The sequence below is a fragment of the Molothrus aeneus genome, chromosome 5, assembly GCF_037042795.1.
Source record: "Molothrus aeneus isolate 106 chromosome 5, BPBGC_Maene_1.0, whole genome shotgun sequence".
NCBI lineage: Eukaryota > Metazoa > Chordata > Aves > Passeriformes > Icteridae > Molothrus > Molothrus aeneus.
This window is the reverse complement of record NC_089650.1, coordinates 55,893,738-55,913,457: the sequence shown is the minus strand read 5'-3', so window position 1 is coordinate 55,913,457 and position 19,720 is coordinate 55,893,738. Positions and strand designations below refer to the sequence as shown.

At 42.1% G+C, this 19,720-nt stretch overlaps 1 protein-coding gene across 1 annotated transcript; it reads right to left on the bottom strand.

Annotated features, from left to right (window-relative positions):
• Nucleotides 1–5,935: 5,935 nt before the first annotated feature.
• SLC26A3 (solute carrier family 26 member 3) lies at nt 5,936–19,520 on the bottom strand. Its single transcript, XM_066550005.1, has 20 exons — nt 19,390–19,520; nt 18,434–18,573; nt 18,211–18,321; nt 17,961–18,118; nt 17,043–17,207; nt 16,192–16,344; nt 15,355–15,437; nt 14,392–14,539; nt 14,148–14,261; nt 13,959–14,036; nt 13,449–13,544; nt 12,613–12,719; nt 12,278–12,347; nt 12,098–12,190; nt 10,643–10,738; nt 9,801–10,034; nt 8,066–8,120; nt 7,423–7,568; nt 6,582–6,647; nt 5,936–5,984 (listed from the first exon to the last, which is right to left on the bottom strand). The coding sequence occupies exons 1-20, from the start codon at nt 19,518–19,520 to the stop codon at nt 5,961–5,963; spliced, it is 2,268 nt and encodes a 755-aa protein (XP_066406102.1). The 3' UTR covers nt 5,936–5,960.
• Between the last annotated feature and the right edge of the window lie 200 nt (nt 19,521–19,720).

The following is a 19,720-nucleotide window of genomic DNA, read 5'->3' as shown; positions in this document are numbered from 1 at the left end:
TATGTTGTCTTTTAAGAGGAAGACTTAAATATATTTTTTTAATTATTAAATCTGGATTAGATTATATATATAAATCTATTACCTATGTAACTAAGGGCACTGTTGATGTTTCCATATTTACAAAGTTTAAAAATGCTTCCTCTGCTTGAAACCCTGTGTTAACTGTCTTTTCAGTTTGTTTATGGGTTTTATGTATGTTTTAGGCTGTTTTTTTTCCCTTGATTTGATGGTTGGGTTGGTTTTTTTTATAAATACCTGGTCATTTTACTGAGAGGTTACAGAATTCATGTGTTGTATTTAACTCTGTAATTGACAGAGTTAGAAATGGTGAGATGTGATTTCTTCGGTTTCCTTCTTACTGTAAAGACAAACATTTGAATTTAATTGATTGCATTTGTTTTGAATAAATCTCCTTGTCTGTGGCAGTGATCGCCTTCCCAAAGCATTGCCAAGCAGATCTCAGGTTTGAAAGAGAACTCTGACATTTAAATTTGTCAGCCATTGCAGGTTCCTCTAACAATGTCACGTAAGCAATGAAAAAGAGTTTGAGATGGTTTCACCATGGAAAGAATGAAAGGACACCAGCACATGGCCTGAAAACACCTGTGGTTTAGATGCTTGTCTCCTTACACTTTCTCCTTGATCCTATCTCTAACTTTGCTTCAAGAGTTGCCTGCAGCCATGCATACTTTATAACCAGGGGACTAGATGTGAACTATGCTTTCTGTTTGTGGTGGGGTTTTTTTAATACTGTTAACTTAAAGACTGGTTACCTACATGTGATAAGTCATATTTTTCTTCTAAAAAGAAGAATTAAAACTGTGAATTATTTTTTTTTAAATCTGATCCAAGAGAATTATAAAACCTTACTGGATGAATTTTCCACTTCTTTTCACTTCCTGCTCTCAAAGACTGTCAAAAACTGTTACAAACTGAAGTGGAAGTAACTCCATTATTACCTAACTCCACTTTTGAATTTGCACACATAGAAGGGAGGAAACTATCTCCCCCTTAGTGGAAGCCAGGTGTTCTCAAAAACACATTTGTGGATATGCTTTCCTTGTGGATCAAGTCTGAACACACCCCTCTCTTCTTAAACTGTTTTCTGCTCTGTAAAACTTGTGTCTGAATTTGAGTTGTTTCTCTCTGTGTGCATTGCTGGGCTGCTGACAAAAGAAGGCCCAGGTTCACAGCAGAAGGTCCCAGAGGAGCACAGTGCATTGGAGCTGCCATGGAATATTCAATGTATGGGAAATAAGTTTGAACTTTTTGTGTGTATGACACAGAGTCCAGTGCAGCAGAGAAATGTGCAAGGTTTGGATTCATTTCCATCCTGATTACACTTCTAAAGTAAATATCAGTATTATACAAGTTGTATTTCCCTTTGTATTTATGGTGTTAAAAACAATTCTTAGCAATTCATAAATCATCTTGATACAGTAATTGTCCCTTCACAATTGTGAGCTTTTGCACTGTGTTCAGATGTGTTATACTCACACTAGTGATTCACACTGACCAGTTTGCAGGCTGAACTGGCTGAATATGTTTGGGCAGTACAAGTGAAAATAAAGATATTTAAATCCCCTTTTAGTCTTGACTTAGCCATGAGACACCAACTTTAGAAACTTTTCCTACTCTAAATGGGATCTCTTTATTCTCTTGAGTATGAGGCATTAATTTGTTGGTGTTTTTTCTTTTTTTTTAATTTATTTTCAGTGTAGACTCAGTTAATGAGTGCAAGAGATTAAAGTATTAAAAAATGCAGCATACATCCAGAAATGTGTGGGTGGAATAGCAGCAGGAAGCTGGTAAATCAGCTCAGTCATGATGAAACTTTAGTGAGCAATTTTGATAGTACAATTGAAGGGATTCCTGAGTGGCAGTAAGGCTCATTGTAACACACTTCTGGTAATGGGAAGAGTGCTAATGTCTGTGGGCAGCAGGAATGTTTCCATTTTTGTGCAGTAATGTTTCACAAAATAACTTTAGCAGAACTACTTAGGGAAAAAACCCCAAATGAGTAACTAAATAGAAGCAAGTGTGTCAGTCATCAAGGGTTTTCTTCAGTTTTATTTGTGAAAGTCAATGTTTGAACACACCTCCAAGATAATTTATGGTGAATTATTTCCTCCAGTAAATAAAATCACATAAGTGCTGATGATTGTTGCTCAATTTGTCCTTTGCCATTTCTGGGCCAGGTAAACTTTCAGGCATCTTCTTAGGAAGCAGAAGGGAGCAATGCATATAGACTGAGAAAACAAATTCTCCACTTTCAGCACAGGGATGAGGAATAGGGAGCTGTGAGTAGCATTTCAGTAAGGAAGTGCTTAAGGATACTTCTCCCTTAATAGGAACTCAGTTTGAAATTGAAAAAAACTCAGGTTTGTGTGTTACAATCCGCTCTCCATTGGGCCTAAGACCTTGAATAAACACTTCTAATTTTTTGTTTCTGTATTTCACATTGCACCACAAAGTGATAATCAAGCTTGAGAGTAGGCTTGAGCATCACCGGCTCTCTGGCTTCTCTATTTTCCATCCCTCTTGCTGGCTATAAAATTGTTATTTAGTTACAAAGTCTCTGTACTGTGCTGAAGAGATACAGGCTCAGGATATGTGATGAGAAATTATAAACCTGTCAGGTTTTCCGAAAAGCAGGTATGGAATTTGCCTTTTTGCTTAATTCCTGAGCAAATTACTAAAACACAGTATATGGTAGTGTTCTAACTGAGCAGCAACAGCAACCAGTGCAGGATATTTAGAAATCTAAATAGTTGGGTTTCTGAAAGTCCCTGTCTCAAAAATAAAGCAGTAAATCTGCATCAGCACAGTATCCCACAAGATGCTATCATCTGCATGAGAGTAAACTGCCCAGAAAAATGCTGGTGTTGGAATAACAGAGTTGCAGAAATAACCAGTACCTGGAGGGAATATCTCATAAAGCATCAGAAGTACAATTGCTGCTGGTATCAACATTGAAAAAGAAGGAGTAGGGTGATTTAAGAACATGTCAAGTTGCTGCTAGGGATGTGTGACATGGGAGTGCAAAGCTCTCTGGCCAAGGGTGTCTATGCACCATGTCCATTTAAGAGAAGGTGAGTAGTTTTGAAAGGGGGATTGATCCTGTGTGGCACTGTGCTGTGTCAGAAGAGTCATTAGTATAGAAATGAGTTGTTCTGAGACATACAATTTAGAAAATAATACTTTTTTTCATTAACCTGAAGCCTAACAAAAAATCCCATATGTTTTTGAAGTGCAGCATGTGGTATTCCACCAGATACTACACTTCATATATTGCTTTTGATAGGGATGTGTGCCTGGGTCTGTATAGGTGCATGTGAACACAGGACTGAAAAGAGCAGCTTGAGTCTGACAGTTCAGATTACACTGGTATGATGTGGTATCATGGTTTTCATGAACATGTTTACATCTCATCCTAAAAGCAGTTTAGCTTTTTGCTCCTCTTGTTCTAGCTTTAAAAGGATCTCACCATTGTAAAAATGAGGAACCATCTTCTAGTATCTTGTTCATGTTTAAGTTTCTCCAGTTGTTTTTTTTTTTTTCCCTTACAGGACAATATTATTTTTTTATCTTGCATAACTTTTCCTCTGTCCTAGGTTAAATCCCTGTATCTATTTCTTTTTTTGCCAGTCCTTAGATACAGGCTCTCCATTTTACAAAGATCCTCATTACAACTTTCTTCGTTTACACTTGATCTCATAACAATTTTCTTCATTTACAGCTCTTCTTGAACTGGAGAGCTCAGTCCTGAAGTTCAGACTATTTAGAGTGAAATTTCCCCTGTGCATTGCCCAGTACCACAGAATCACAGAATGTGCTGGGTTGGAAGGGACTCATAAGGATCATCAAGTCCAACACCTGGCCCTGCACCATCCCTTCATGTCACTCCATGTGCCCGAGAGCATTGAGCTCTGTCAGGCTGGTGCTGTGACCAGTGCCCTGGGGAGCCTGTTCCAGTGCCCAACCACCCTCTGGGTGAAGAAATCTTTCCTAATATTCAATCTAAACCTCCCCCAGCACAACTTCAGGCCACTCCCTTGGGTCCTGTCCCTGGTCACCACCGAGAAAAGATCAGCATCTGTCCTCTTCCCCTCATGAGGAAGTTGTAACTGCAGCGAGGTCTCCCCTCAGTCTCCCCCAGGCTGAACAGCCCAAGTGACCTCAGCCACTCCTTATACAGCTTCTCCTCAAGGTCCTTCACCATCTTTGTTGCCCTCCTTTGGACACTCTCTAATAGTTTCATGTCTTTTCTATATTGTGGTGACCAAATCACTTTCTTGTTCTGGAAAATCTGTTGTGTCTCACTCTATGTTTTTTGGAAGGCTGCATTGGATGGGCACTTTGGCAGTGTGCTAATTGTACCTGTCTTCAGGTACTGCTGTGCTGAGTATCTGGCACATGGCACGTACTTGACAGTGAGTGTGCCACTCTGCTGTGGCACACTCAGAAGAGCAGTGGCTGCTGTGAGCAGCTGCTCACCTTCCCTCTGGTGTCTGCAGGAAGCAGCATCTCTGTGATGCCACTGAGGGCCACGTCTCCCACACCACGTCAGGCACAGGATCACCCACCACAGAAGCACAGCTTGTTATTCATCTTCAAATTGCGTGAGTGTTTCCTGAAAGCTGAACTTGTCTACTTCTGTCTTCAAGCTCACCTAATTCTTTCTATATTCAAAATCTCCTCAATTTTAATACTGTCTCCCAGCTTGGTTCTCATCAGATAACTCCAGATTAAAAAAAATAATTAAAAAAAGATGAAAATATTTAACAGATTTTGTTTTTAACACTTGCATACTCTGAAGATAAAAACTGTAGTCCAGAACACTTTGTCCTTCCTTCAGCCCTTCTTCAAGTCCAAATGCACATTTCTGGCTACCCCAGCTCAACTGAAAGTCGAAACTAGGCTTTGAAAACTAAAAACTCTTGTGATTTCAGAGTGCTGTTTCTTTCAGACTCCAGGAATGGTTCCATTTTCCTCTAGGCTGAAGATTTTTATACCTCTAGCACTTGCTATGAGAAATTAAAAGTTCTGTCACTGTGGGCATTGGGTGTTCTTTGAAGGTTGTGATGTAGTTCATCTTCAAGCCTTAGACTTGCAGCAGGGGTTAACTGACAGCAGTTGTGCAGTGTATCAGAGTAGACTCTTTAAGCTGAAGCCCTCTGCCTGTCTGTCCATAGATCCAGGCAATTCAGCCTGCCCACCTGGAGCTCCACACCCACAGCTCCTCCAGCCAACTTCTGGGGCCAGTGTCTGTCACAGGCTGGTCTCACTGACTGTGAGCTACCCTGATGGTGCATGGACAAATGCACATACAGTCACTGAAACCATGGTGGCTCACTCTCTGTATACAATGGTTCACTATAAATGTGTCCTCCCTTGTGCACTTTACACAAGCTCAATCCAAATCAATGGATCTTGTTTGGATCTGAAAATCCTGTGTCTTTCCTGAACAATCTTCATAATTAGATACATTAGTCACTATGTACACTGTGCTTATGCTTGTGGTAGTAAACTGAGAGCAAGTTTAACTCATTCTACTAAATATCTTACAAACCATCAAGAAAACTTTATTCAAGTTATATACATGATGAAGATAAAATATCAGTCCTAACTATTATTCTGTGGTATCCAATACAAGATTTCAAATATTTATAGATTCTCAAGTAACTGTACAGGTTGTCTACAAACTGTGGCATGAAACAAGAAAATCTGTGTGATTTTAGCCTCTCTATATAAATATATATATATGTCTATATATAAATACATTTATATATACAGAGACACATAAAGACTAACAAGCCCATTTCAAAACCTGGAACATATCTATATGTAGTAAATCCTTTTTAAGGTATTTAAAAGCATCCTTCTGTCTTCATGCTCATCACACATTCATCTTCTCTGACATTGTGTTGCTGGATGATATTATACTTAGGAAGTTAAGTCTAAAATTTTGTTTCTGTTGGAATCTGTAGGGAATAAAAAAAAAAAAAAAAAATTCCACATTCTGTAAAGAATAGCCATGGTAGGTGTCATCTGGTAAATGGTGTAAGTATTTGATCCCCTAAAGCATTGGGGTCTGACATTTCCTCCTTACATGGTTGCCCCGTGCTGGATACTGCCCTTCTCTCTTTGTGCTGGAAGGCTGCATGTGTCCCTTCCTTATCTCTGTCTCCAGACTCCCCTTCTGCCTGAGACATTTAGATAAACTGGACTAATGTTGACTTCTCTGCCACAGGGCCATTCTACCAGTGACTTTATCATGGAGGAGCTGTGGAGGAAGGTGAGGATACCAGGTGAGGCAGGCTGGTGAGGCAGCCTTTGCCTGCCTCCCCTCTGCTCCGTGCACACCGCAAGGCTCGAGGGCTGACTCCATCCCTCTTACCCCAGTAAGGCTTTGCCCTAAGCCAATCCCATCAGTAAACTGTCTGGTGGCTTTCTGCCCTGGGCTGACACAAGAGCTCAGGTGTGAAGATGCTTTTGTTGTCTGAGCTAGCCATTCCCATGAGCAGCTCTTTTGGGCTGCACTGTCTACAGCTGGAGGAGGGCCATGGCCAGAGCCTTACTGTGCACTCGCGGCTGCGCAGTCCGTTCCTGGGGATGATGACAAAGTCACTGCTTCTACCCTTCTCCTGCAACAAGCACAAGAAGTTGTGGGTTAGGAAATGGATTGCTTTTCTTTTTCTGTTTATCGTTTTTCACATTAAAGAAGGTCTTTATTTTTAAATCTCTGGAACATGCCTGGGATGTTGACATAGAAGAAAGGAAGCTCTCACTTGTCAGGCTTTAATGACCTCCACCGCATCTCTGGGTCAGTGCAGAAGATCTGGACCAGCTCAGTTAAGTGGGATTAGGCAGTTTCCACATGAGAAGCATTCTGGGTCTGGTACATTTAAACACATTCATTGTACACAGGATCCTTTCTTGCTCGTGATTTAAGAACACTCCCAGAAAGGCCATCACCACATCTGGCAGTACAATTTATCCACACTACTTTAGTGCTCCTTTTGAAGACAGACAGGGCTGGAATGCCTATATGCAAGCAGCATAAAGTCTGCCTTTCAAGAGCCACTGCAGCAAATTGAGCAGTCTCTGCTGGGTGGGTGACCACAGAGGTGCATGGTGGATGGGCACTGTGCTCTTCCCAAAGAGATGACTTGAAGTCCACAGCCAGGCCAGCCACCAGTGGGGATTATTCACTCCTTTCACAAATGGTTTTCCACACACCTGAATCAGGAGCCACTCTTGTTCTTCAATTTGATTGGAGACCAGCTGAGTTTTAATGATTATCATTTTGAAAATAGAGACAGTGTAGCACACACAGCTATAGCTGTGCAGGGCACTGCTGGGAGCTTGGCAATACTGGAAAGACACTAAAGTAATGAAAGATGAAGACTGTAGTGTTACCTCAGCCAGCTTTAATTTGGGGGAGTTGGCTATGTCCTTCTTCAGCAAAATGTGTAAAACTGCATCATGAATGGTGAGGAAAAACATGGATGGCTTAATCTCTTCATCAAAAAATGCACTTCTCTCCAGTTTGTCCAGGAGGCCCTCTGTGAGTGAACAAAATCAAAGCATAAGTGAGCTGCAGGCCTTAAAAAGGAAGAAATTGTGTATCCTGAGCATGCCCACTGAGTGAACATGGGAGCTGCTGGTATAATGCAGTTTTATTTATTAAAGCAGATGGCTTTATGGATATCAAGAGGATGGAACATAAATGCCCATCAGTAGTTCCCTGCTCTATGCCAGGCAGGAAGGAATTTGAGCCCCTTTTCTTATTCAATGCCCAGCCCAGGGTGCATGACGGTGGGTCCGGCAGCCCAGAGCTCTACAACACAGCAGTGGCCATAGGCAAAAAGAGCCATCACACATGGTCCCAGCCTTTTGGGGACAGCAGGGGAAGGACAATTTCCCATTTAGTGGGACCAGTTTGCTATCCAGGACTGGAAGGTAAAACTGGGTGATCCTCCACAGCCATACTCAGTGGTCAGCAGGGGAGGCAGTGGGAAGAGGCATCTGTGGTGATGCCAAAGCAAAGGCCAGTACTCACCGTACGCCCCAGCAATGTAAATGTCAATGTCGAGCCGGACAAACTCTTTCAAAGTCTGTTAAACCAGAAGGAGACACCATTTAGATTCTGCTGGGCTTGCTGATTGCCACTATAGTGATTAGCCACAGCAAATATACCAACCACTCTATGATATTTAAGATCTATGATGGTAAGTGGATCTAGACTCAAACTCTGTTGCACATAGAGGCAGGACAATCTCTTCACATGGCTGCAGACAGGGGTGGCCAAGCCTTTTGAAAAGAGGCAGTATTGAAAAGGTTTAGCTCACAGAGAAGTAGGTGATCTTTCATAAGTTGTATGGCTTTGTTGTCTCTACATGATACATGATGAAACTAAAAAAAAATTACTTCACAATCTTCTGGGGGAGATTTTTGTAACTGGGAAATTGAGCAGAACTAGAATTCCCACTGTCATGGTGGGTCTTTAGTTCCTATGGATCTGTGCCTCCAGACAGTTACCTGCAGCTGCTTCTATTGAAAACGTTGTACCTTTTTCTTTGTTCAAGGTCATCTGAGCAAGCAAAAGCAGGAGCAGAAATCCAATGTTCCAGCTGCAGCTGGGTGTTCAAAGCTATATTTCATATCTACATTTCTGCAAAGCTTCCCAAAATCTTACCAGGTGAAGAAAGGGTACCACAGCCAACACTTTAATTCCAAGACAATTTATATTGACTATTTAAACTATTTCCTAAACTTTTTCTATAGAAAATGCACATTCAAATTTACATAAACTCAAGGTTTGCCACTGGCCTTTAGTCCCTGTAGCAATGCCTTTAAGAAGCAGACTACAAACACAGAAAAGAATCATAGAATGGTTTTGGTTGGAAGGGACTTAAAGACCATCTTGTTCCAAACCCTGCCCTGGACAAGGACACTTTACACTGGAGCAGGTTGCTCAGAGCATCATCCAACTTGCCATTGAACAGTTTCAGGGATCGAGCATCCATAGCTTCTCTGGGCAACCTGTTTCAGTGTTTCACCACCCTCACAGTAAAAGATTTCTTCTAATCTGGACCTGCCCTCTTTCACTTTAAAGCCATTGCCTCTTGTCCTGTCACTGTATACCGCTGTAAAAATCCCTCTCCATGCCTTTTCATAGGCTCCCTTTAAGTATGGAAAGGCCATACTTAATAGTACAGCCTTCACAGCCTTCTCCTCTCTAGGCTGAACAACTCTCTCAGCCTCTCCTCACAGGAGAGATGCTCCAGCCCTCTGGTCCTTTCCATGGTTCTCGTCTGGACCTGTTCTAAGATGTCCATGTCTTTCCTGTGTTGGTGACCCCACAGGTGGTCACCTACCCCGGGTGAGGTCTCATGAGAGAGGAGTAGAATCTCTCATGAGATTGGGGAAGAATCACCTGCTGGTCATACTTCTTTTTATGCATCCCAGGATATGATTGGCTTTCTGGCCTGTGAGTGCACATTGCCAGGTCATGTCCAACTTTTCATCCATCAGTATCCTTATCTCCTCCTCTGAAGGACTGTTCTCAATCCATTGATTCCCCAGTCTGTATCAATACTGGGCATTGCCCTGATCCACCTGCAGCACTTTGCACTTGGCCTTGTTGAACTTCATGAGGTTCAGGTGGGCCCAATCCTGTCCAGGTCCCTCTGTGAAGGGCACCATCCCTTCACTCATGTGTATCCCTCAAGTGTAACTGCATTTGTAAGATTTTCTCTCATACGATCACTGTTTGTCTTGTGAATTGTGATTACCTTTCGGAGGACTGTCATGGCAGAAAAATCAAGGAAGGACACAGATGAGAAATCTAGAATGATGCTGTGGAGGTTGATCTGGGGCACGCTGATGCCAGGGGGGAGGTCAGTGCTCCAGTTGATCCGAATGGGCAAGTCTGTCATGATGGTGGGCTGGTCCAGCTCCTCTATCTTGTTGTTGTCCAACTCTTCCTCTGACTCATATGTAGAGTTAGCCATGCAAATCAAGCCCTTCTGTGTTGACATAGAAAAATGTCCTAATTAGTTCTCTTCAATACCCAGCCAGGATAGTGGTACTTCTCACACAAGGGCAAGAGTAATGGCAACACACAACTGATCTTCCCATGAGACAGAGCAGGACCCACCTGGAAAGTTCTGTCTCTCCCTTGTCTGGAGAAATATGGAAATTATTTAATCATCATCATAATCACTGGATGATGGCTTTTTATTGTTTCCTGAAGCCGGTTGCCAGACACATTTTAATTCAGTAATTTTGGAACAAGGCAACAAAAGGCATGCAGGATTTGAGCTGGGAGAAAACTAGCTTTATCCTACCATTAATGCAGAAAGATATTCACTTCTGTGGGATCTGATCCTGCTATTTGTTGTCAAACACAGCTCCAGTGGACATGCAGAAGCTCTGCCCATGGTAAATCTATAGGTCTCTAACTGTGAGAGCCATTTAAAATCTTGGTTTTAAAATGTGTTTATGTCATGAAGTGGCAACTTGGGGAATAGTGTATCTAATTAAGAAGGAAGGCTATTAGGTCCTTCTTTGCCATGTAAAACAGGGAGCTTGGTTGCTTAACTCCCCCCTCACCCCAGGGGATTGCCTGACATACCGGTGTCACTTGCAGCTCTCCTTTCTTCAGCATCTTCCTAATCTTCCTCAGAGCTTTATTGCGTTTCCTCAGGACTCTCAGTGGGTTGAAGCCAACCTGCAAAACCAGCACTTTGAATAATTAAACAAAAAAACACCTCTGTGACACCAGGGGAAGGACAAAGCATCTTATAAGGCTTTTGTTACAGTCATGATGACCATAGTTTGAACTTGATGTTGTCCACCACTTTTCACAAATTCTAGCAAGAGCTCATTCCAGGTTGGAAGGATGTCGATGGGAATGGCTGCAAATGAGGCAGGGCTATCTGTACTGCTTTAGGACACCAGCATGGACAGCATTATAGCAGTGACAGTGCTGTGCACAGGCCAGCAACTCCAGCAGGCTGGCACAGTGCTGCCATCTCCTACTCATCTGCATTATGGGGTGGCCAAGATCTGAAAGCTCATGATTTGTATCTGCTTTGTGCCTCCTGACTGCAGCGTGGGTCATTCACCCACTCTTTTTCCTGAAGAAGAAAGCCAGATTTTATCACGTTGCCTGCATATGTCTCTTGAAACGCTGAGCTGGTTTTAAAGAATTAGATGGCAGGTAAATTAGGCTAATAAGAAAATTAGGCTAAAATACTAAATTCCTGCAAGTCTTCTGCCTCATCCATCTAGTGTGTAGAGGAGAAAGGTGTTAGAAGTATCTGTATTTGTAGAGAAAGAGTGGTGTGAACATCTGCACTCAGAAAAAAAGCTTCAGGCTCTTCTGAGGTGAAAGCCAAGCACATGGAGAACCAAATGTGTCAGATTCCCTCTTTCCTCTGCCAGTTTCAGTCCCTCATGTGAAGAGCAAACTGCTCATTACGAGTGCTCAGGGGAGTCACTGCTTATCAACTCCTCACTAAGAGCAGCAGGAAGGGGAGGTTATGGTGCAAGTTGTGTTTGGGCTGGGGATGGTGAGCCTCATTCACACAGTGGGGGCTCAGGGGTCCTGCATCTCTGTGCTGGCTATGGAAACACTGGCTGCATTCACCAGTTTGTTATGAAAGATGTTAAGACCTCTTTGAGAGGATGATTCCATTTGGCATTCTTCTGACTGTTGTGGTTACATTCTTGGGGCAAGATGAGTAAGTTAGAACGTATTCTGTGTAAACAGTAGAAGAGCAAAGAGAATAAAATAAAATAAATTTTCCTTTTTATTATCTATGTTTACACTCCTTTGTTCTTGAAATATGTATTGTTATGGTATATGTATGGTATAGACAATGCTATGGTGTAAGTTCAGCATGAGACAGGCTGTTCTCTTTCTCAGAGGTGTGTGCATACATGTTATATTACAGTAGTGGTAACAGTATAAAGAAAGTTCACCCTTGAACTGTGGAATAACTGCATATATAGTAATTATTGGGAAACTGTATCCACCTTAAAGTGTCATACAATTCATATGTTCAGAACAGCCCCAGACACTTACAGCAGTGATGAGTTTCTCTCTGAAAAATTCAATATTAGCAAAGAAGATTGGAGAGGAGCATCTGAAAATCTTCACTCCCTCTGGCTCATAGATCTGTAAAATGAAGAAAAGTGTCAGTGGCAATGTCTGCTATAGAAGCACAAGTGCAGCAGGCGGTAAAAGAAATGAGACATTTCTTACATCAGTGTAATCCTTCCTGTTTCTGTAGATGTTACTTCTCCCAACATTGGCCAAAACAGTGCAGCTTGGACTGTGAACAAACACACAAACAATTATTTGTGTCCCACATTCAAACTTGGAGGATGCCAAGGATCAAATGAAACCATCTCAGATAGAGTGGCACGCTGAGGCAAGCCCCACATCCAAAGGTTTTATGCCTGTAAATTATTTTTCCATGCACGGTTTCTGGACAGACCAAAGCACAGACAGGGCTGTTACCCTTCCCTGTACAGAGGGAGAAAACTTATATGAAAACAGGAGGCCCTGGGATACCATTTCCTTGAACTAGTACTCACATCTGGGAGCGGATTACCACAGTCAGCAGCTGGAATGCCACAGCTGTTGCTAGTCCAATGTCCAGGCCAAGAAAGATGGCAGCTAAGAAAGTCACCACCCATATAACCTGTAAGGACACGGTGGATGGCAACATTATATACATGTCAAGAACCTAATGAAAATCCAGCAGAAAGGCAAGATTAGAAGTGAATCAGAAATCTGCTGAAGTTGAGAGCTGTAAATGTGCAAATATAGGTCCTGTGAGTGTACACGACTGATAAATTACTAGATAATACTGAATAACTTTTAGTCACAGAGTTCAAAGTATTTTCATGGGGCAGATAACTGTTTGATAGCTGGGAAAACTGAAGCCTGGGACAATTTGTGAGCCTAAATTTTCTGAGAGGTAACGAGTCTGCCCTCTAGCCACAAGCTTTACCATTTGGAGTAGACCCTTCAAGTCCCAGTTTTAATTTGTTTGTTGCTGTGTATCTTCCATATGACACATTGTGTGATTGTGAGAAATGTCCCTGAATGCTTAGTCAATGCAGTAGATATTTGGATATTTTCTGTCATTTAGGCATCTTCTGTAACTGTCTTCTCTATTTGACTTTATATAATGCACTATTTTAATAGATTTTGATGAAATGGATGAAAATGAAGTTAAGAGTGAGGATCGACTCCAAATAAATGGGACAAAATGGAAAACATTAAGAAGGGATGTACCAGTAAAAAAGGCATGAAAATATTGTACTTTCTGTTTAGTGAAGTAAAACAGGGATAAAAAAAGAACATTTGTATGATAGATTACTTTTTCAGAACATTTAACTTCTGATGCTTGTGAAACTCAACTTACACAGTCATACTTGTCCTTTCTCCAGAGGATGCCTATTTCCTTGAACTGCATGAGCATTCCTTTCAAATTGCCAAGAGCCAAAGATGCAAGGACTGACTGTTAAAAAGACCAAAACACATGTTCCTTGTTTAAGTAAGCAAAGAAAATGTAAAACATTAGGAATTAAAAGATCATACAAAATAGGGCCAAAGTGCAGCTGAAAGGCCAGGGAGCTGCTCTGCTCCCAGCGCATACTGCTGTTGGAACATCCAACACTGCACTACGGTTCAGTGCAGGTGTCTCACTGAGGCTGTAAATCTCACCTATTTTTGGCACCTGAAAGTTGGTTTTTGGTGTTTGGGTACTTGTGTTCCCTTTGAAGGACCAGATGTAGGGGTCCTTTCTGGCATAACATGGGAAGAAGAACCAAGCTTTTCGGCTCCCACTGAAGTCTACGAACACTCAGTGTGCTCAGAGATTAGCCCTGTCTTTGGGAAGCAGGAGGAAGCATTAGATGAAACGAGTGAATACCTTCTGTAATGGTGCCAGGAGAAACCCAATGGCCAAGATCACAACCAAAACAATGACAGATGAGATAATGCCAGCAATCTGCATGAGAGAACAATTCCACAATGAATAAGTGCCCACAGGCATGATGGTTAGCTAGGAAAAAAGAGCTGTCTTTCATTAAATGCCATCATGACTTGTTGTCTTTTGTACCTGTGTTTTGCCTCCTGTGCTCTCCTGCACACCTGATCTTGACAGAGCAGTGCTGGAGGCAAATCCCTTGAATGATCCACCAACTATATTACCCAGCCCAAAAGCAATTAGCTCCTGAAATAAAAATAGAAGAGATTGTTTTTAAGAGCTGCTTTGTGACAGTTATTCACAAGGCAAAGCTTTCCTAAAATTACTTATTTCCCATTGATAAATGCAGTATCTTGATCTCTGTGTTACTGCCAACCTGGTTGCCATCTATTGGGTAGTCATGCTTGATGGAATACACTTTAGCCACGGAGAAGGCAACTGCAAACCCAACAATTGCGATGGAAATGCCATCACCAATACAGCTCTGGAGGATGCCTACATCAGGTGCAACAGGTGCATAAAACCTGAAAGACAAAAAACTCAACTCATGAAGGAGATGCCTAAGGGTCTTTTGCAGATCCTGGGGAGAATTCCTTTCTGAACTTCTTTTTTACCCTTCTTTTTTTTCCAGTGAACTGAAATCTGAAGAAAGGAGACTCATGAGCAGAAATAGCTGTTGCTCTGCAAGCTTCACCTACTAACACCCCTGGGGCTACAGAGACCACCCCAGACTCACTCTGCTGTCCTAGCAAATGTCTTCCTCCCTCTTCTTAACTTGACATGTGCCACCTGATTCTTTATGCCAAAATTCTGGCATAGCCAGATGAAGGCTAAATATTCTATATCCACATAAAGAAATAATCTTTATGTGGATATAGCTCTGGATAGGCAGATATTGAGGCCTCTGGAGGATAATGGTGCTGAAGAGATGCTGATGTCTGGTCATGGGACCAGACAGGAGAATTGTGCAGGGTCTTGGCAGCTTCCCAGGGTTGATGGTGGCTGATGAAGTGTGAATGTGCTGTGAGGGAAATGGAGGAGTTCAGAAGTGAGTAGTTCAATTAAAAGCACAAACATCAACCTCCTGCTCACCAGCTATCTCAGAAAGTGAAGTGCACAATTATTTCATATCTCAGTGTACTCCTTGATAAGTAGGAGATGTGCTCTAAGTGTAACTTTTGTGTACTGAAAGTGTATCATATCACTGAGAGAAAAATGTTTATTTACCTACTGAAGAAGATGAAGCAGATAATTTTAATCAGAAACATAGCTGAACTCGTTCAACACTGCTGAACTAAAGAGAACGTCTTGCTCCACTGGTGAATTGTAAGTCACTTACCCTTCCTCTAGTTTTCCAACAACAGCTACATCAAATTTTTCTTCAAAGTTGACAAAATAGGAAATCAGTGCTGCTAAGATTGTCTGAAAGATAATAAACCACACCTCCATTAGGCACATTAAAGCAAGAGTGTGAAGAATCTATTAAACACAATTACCTTCCTTTTCTTACACACTGTCCAGCCTCATCACTAGTGGCAGAATTATGCCCCAAATTGTCACATCCCTTTGCTGTTCAGATGTCATTCCTGAATGACCCTACAGGTATGGGTTTCCATTCACAAATCACACAGATTGTAACAGAATATTTTACTAACAGAGATCATCCCACCCAGTAAACCAGGTATGTTCTAACAAGGTGCTGTAAAGATTCTGGGGGAAAACAAGTGCTGCTTGAGTCTATACAACACCCTCCAGGATTTTAGGGGCTTGCTGCCCCTGTGAAGCTTCCTCCACCCCTCTGCTGCTCAGAGTGGGCAACATCATTCTGTTGCTGGAGGGCAAAATAATTTTGTGTGTGGCCATAGATATCTAGGATTTCAGTGACTGCTTGCAGGTATGGCGCAGAGGGGCCTCAGCTGTGAGACTGCAGATGGCTGGTGTCAAAGCCAGTACTGTCCAAGGAAAAAAATCATAGTTTATAACATCACAGATATGTCAGTTAAGAACAGCTATGTGGAAGTAAAACATCTCACAATAGCTCCTGAATGCTGCAATTTTTTCTTTATGGGTAAAATGATAATGCATCATTTAGTGGATAAGAGGGGAAGAAATAGTTAAAACTCTGCTTCCCATGTTCTAACATGGAGCAATTGCAAAATCAAAGGAAGTGACTCACCACAAGGAGTTCGATTGGGATGGGAGCCGGTAACTTTTCCTTGTATCGATCGTTCATTTCTTTTACCACAAACACGATAAGCAAGACAATCAGTGATGTGACAAGGTCAGCAACGTTTGCTTTTGTGATCTGGCTGAAAATGCTCTCCAGAGTCTGCAGGATCAGGAAGAGACATGTGGTGCTTTAAAAACACTTGTGCCTTGGCACAGTAGCACTATCCCTTCCAGAAGGACCTTGTATCTGAGCAGCTCTAAGGATTATGCTGTTTGGGATTTATTCCCTGTGGGATGATGTGGACTGCAATGCATGTGCCTCTGCCAAATGATAGAAGCATCTGCAAAAGACCTTTTCCTTTTCCACTAACTTGTGATCCTCTCCTCCAGATTTGCCCCTGAGGGAGGGCTGAAACAACAGGCAAGTCCGTGATAGGAAATGTGGGCAATGGCATTGCTGGGCAGGTGCCTTTTTCCATTCCTTCCTTCCTGTTCTTCTTGTCCCTCCTTTCTCATCCAACAGCCCTCACAGAGTCATATGCAAATTAAATATGTATAATATCAGCCCAGTAAAAATGAATAATTAAATCCTTAAGGCAGAGTTGAGTGCTTAATTGAAATACTCCACCACAAAATAATAAATATTATCTAATTATCCTAATGGGATGTAACTTGGTGCTTGGTAATAAATTTAAAGATTGCCTAAATACTAATAACATATTCTCATTTTTCTCTTGTTTTTCCTCCTGCTTTGCTTTTTTTTTTGCTGAGTTGTTATTACTGCCTTGTGATACACAGTCAGAAATATATCCCAGGTACATCAATAGCATTAGCAAATAATGAGCACCTAGCACTTACATAGATGATGCCAAATGGTTTATTAAATCCGGGGACAGGTAACTGAAACATGAATTTCAGTTGAGATACCAAAACATGGATAGCTGCAGCAGTTGTGAAACCACTGATTAATGATTGTGATAGATAAATAACGATGAATCCAAACTGGAAAATTCCCAGAAGCAACTGAAACACAAAATTAGCATATGTCAGTGGGATTAATTTGTGTTTTTAAGCAATCTTTGAAAGAAAGACAGTCATATTTAATGAAAGTAAAGATTTTCACCTAATCCCATCCATCCAGAGATTAAGGAATGTACCATCACCAGACTTGCAACAAAAGTTGATATATAGCAACAGAGGGCACACTACTAGTATGAGTAACTGCTGCAGCAGTGAAAACCCATTCTTTTTATTTTACTGCTAAAATATACATCTTTATTTCTAGGGTTTCCAGTTCCTATATTTTCACATGTACAAGTGTTTCACGAAGCTGCAAATATATTAGTATGTTAGGAAAGGAGGAACTATAGGAATTCTTTATTAGGGAGTAAGGATAAGTGGGTTTTTTAAAAAAAACAAATCCAAATATTTTACCATTGCAAGGCAGAGCTTTTAATACCCTTGGTGCATCTGCATCATACACATTACTTTCACAGCTATTTTTTTTCCTATCCAGTAGATTGTTTTTTGCTGTAGGTGTAGGTTGTAGCTGTGTAGGCTGTGGGCTCAGGCCTGTGCAAAACCAAGGGTTTCACAGCACATGTGAGTGCCTGGTCACTGGAGGGAAGAGGTGTCTCCTAACAGTGAGCCAGGGTCAGCTACATGGGAAGTGGAAGAGGATTACTTTGGTGACTACAACAGCAGAAACCAGAGAGGAAGGTCAGGCCACCCTCCATCTATTCACACAGGTGTGCATACACACATACATTTACCAACCTGAACAACCCCAGAAAGGAAGGTTACAGATGCAGCCACCATCACCCTCTCATCATTTATTGCTGAGATATTTGTGGAATTGCCATTTCCAGTGCTGTCATCAGGGACCAGCCTGGTGACGACTCCTCCCACCATGAGGCTCAGGACAGGGAAGGGACCTGAGCAGCACAAGGCACTTGGTTAAAAGATCTGAAGAGGCAGCATGTAGCTCTTCATCAGTGAGGAGGGTAGGTGGTGTGCCTGAACTTACCCACTGAGATATGTCTCGATGTGCCAAAGATAAAATAGACCAGGACAGGGAAGAATGCTGCATAGAGTCCATAACTGGGGGGGACATTCACCAGCAAAGCAAAGGCCAGGCCTGCAAAGACAGAGGCCCAGGGAAGGTGATGTGTGTGTTGCAGGCTGAAGCCAGCAGTGCCTTGGCAGCTGGCTTAGCAGGCTGTGTCAGGACACACATTTCCCCCAGGTACCTTGCAGCACAGCCACCAGCCCTGTGTTGATGCCAGAGATGATGTCACTCAGGACCCACTCTCTGAAGTGGTATGCTGGCAGCCACGAAACGACTGGAAACAAACGCAAAGCAATTTTTTTGGCCCTTTGTGGGGAGCAGCTGCAAAGGCACAAGGGAACAAAATTTTGTCAGTGAACAGCTTGGCTGAATTGCAGCCTGTTTCAGAGAGCTGAGGAAAGGGGAAGGATTCAGGTTCTGGATGCCAGAAGTCAAAATCTCACCCTGATCAATCACAGCCCTGATCAACCTGCACTGCCATCTGTGCTTCAAGGTATATCCAGTGGCCTTCAGAGGTCCTTTCCAAACCAAATTCCCATAGAACTCTAGAATGGCTTGGGTTGGAAAGGAGCCTCTGTGGCCATCTAATCCAAACCCCCACCCCAATAAGCAGGCATGCCACCCACTGGATCAAGTTTCTCAAAGCCCCGTCCAATCAAAACTTAAGCATTTCCAGGGAGAGGGGATCCACCATGTCTCTGGGCAACCTGTGCCAGTACCTCACCACCCTCATCATAAAAAAATTATTCTTGATATCCAGTCCAAATATACTTTCTTTTAGTTTAAAATCATCATCCCATGTCCCATCTTTTTACCATGTCATCCCATGCTGCAATAGGCCATGGTAAAAAGCCTGAGTATGTCTTTCTTATAAGACCCCTTTAAGTACTGAAAGGGTGCAGTAAGGTCTTCCTAGAGTCTGTGCTGCTGAGGGCCCAGAAAAAGAGAAGCTACCTTAGATACAGCTGTAGGAAGACTTCTAACAGCAGTCAAAATCCATTAGAAAAATCTGACATTGAACTTAGTTAATGAATTTTCACTGGCTATGTTGGAATGGGAGATGGACACTGTCAAGATGGAGTGCAAGAGCAGTCAAGACTGTTTCTTAGATCTAATTTGAAAAAAAAATCTTCTTACCTAAAATAGAGTTTCAGGTGATCCCAAAAGGTTTTATGGTATCTGTGCAATTTCTCATGCTCTTCATTGAACGTTTTCTCCGAGTATACAGGTCTGGCTATAACATAATGGTTACCCACAGGTTCAACCATTTCTCCTGAAATGTCAGGATAGGATAGTTACTTGTGTGTGCTCCTCTCTGCTCCAGGCACTTAAAAACCTGAAATGAAGAACAGGGTTAGCTCCTTATGTACTGTGGGTAGCCATAGCATAGCTGAGTGAGCTCCAAACTGAGCGTTACCACCTTTGAAGATCAAAAGAGGGATGGTTGAGACACCCGCTTCACTTTGCC

Bases quoted from the DNA above. Each gene is read 5' to 3' on its own strand.
- SLC26A3 (XM_066550005.1), bottom strand. From the start codon at position 19,520: ATGGTTGAACCTGTGGGTAACCATTATGTTATAGCCAGACCTGTATAC. The intron at 18,322-18,433 runs GTACCTGGGGGA...CTGTCTTTGCAG, and splicing joins GCTGGTGGCTGTGCTGCAAG to GCCTGGCCTTTGCTTTGCTG. The intron at 14,262-14,391 runs GTTGGCAGTAAC...TTTTTATTTCAG, and splicing joins ACCCAATAGATGGCAACCAG to GAGCTAATTGCTTTTGGGCT.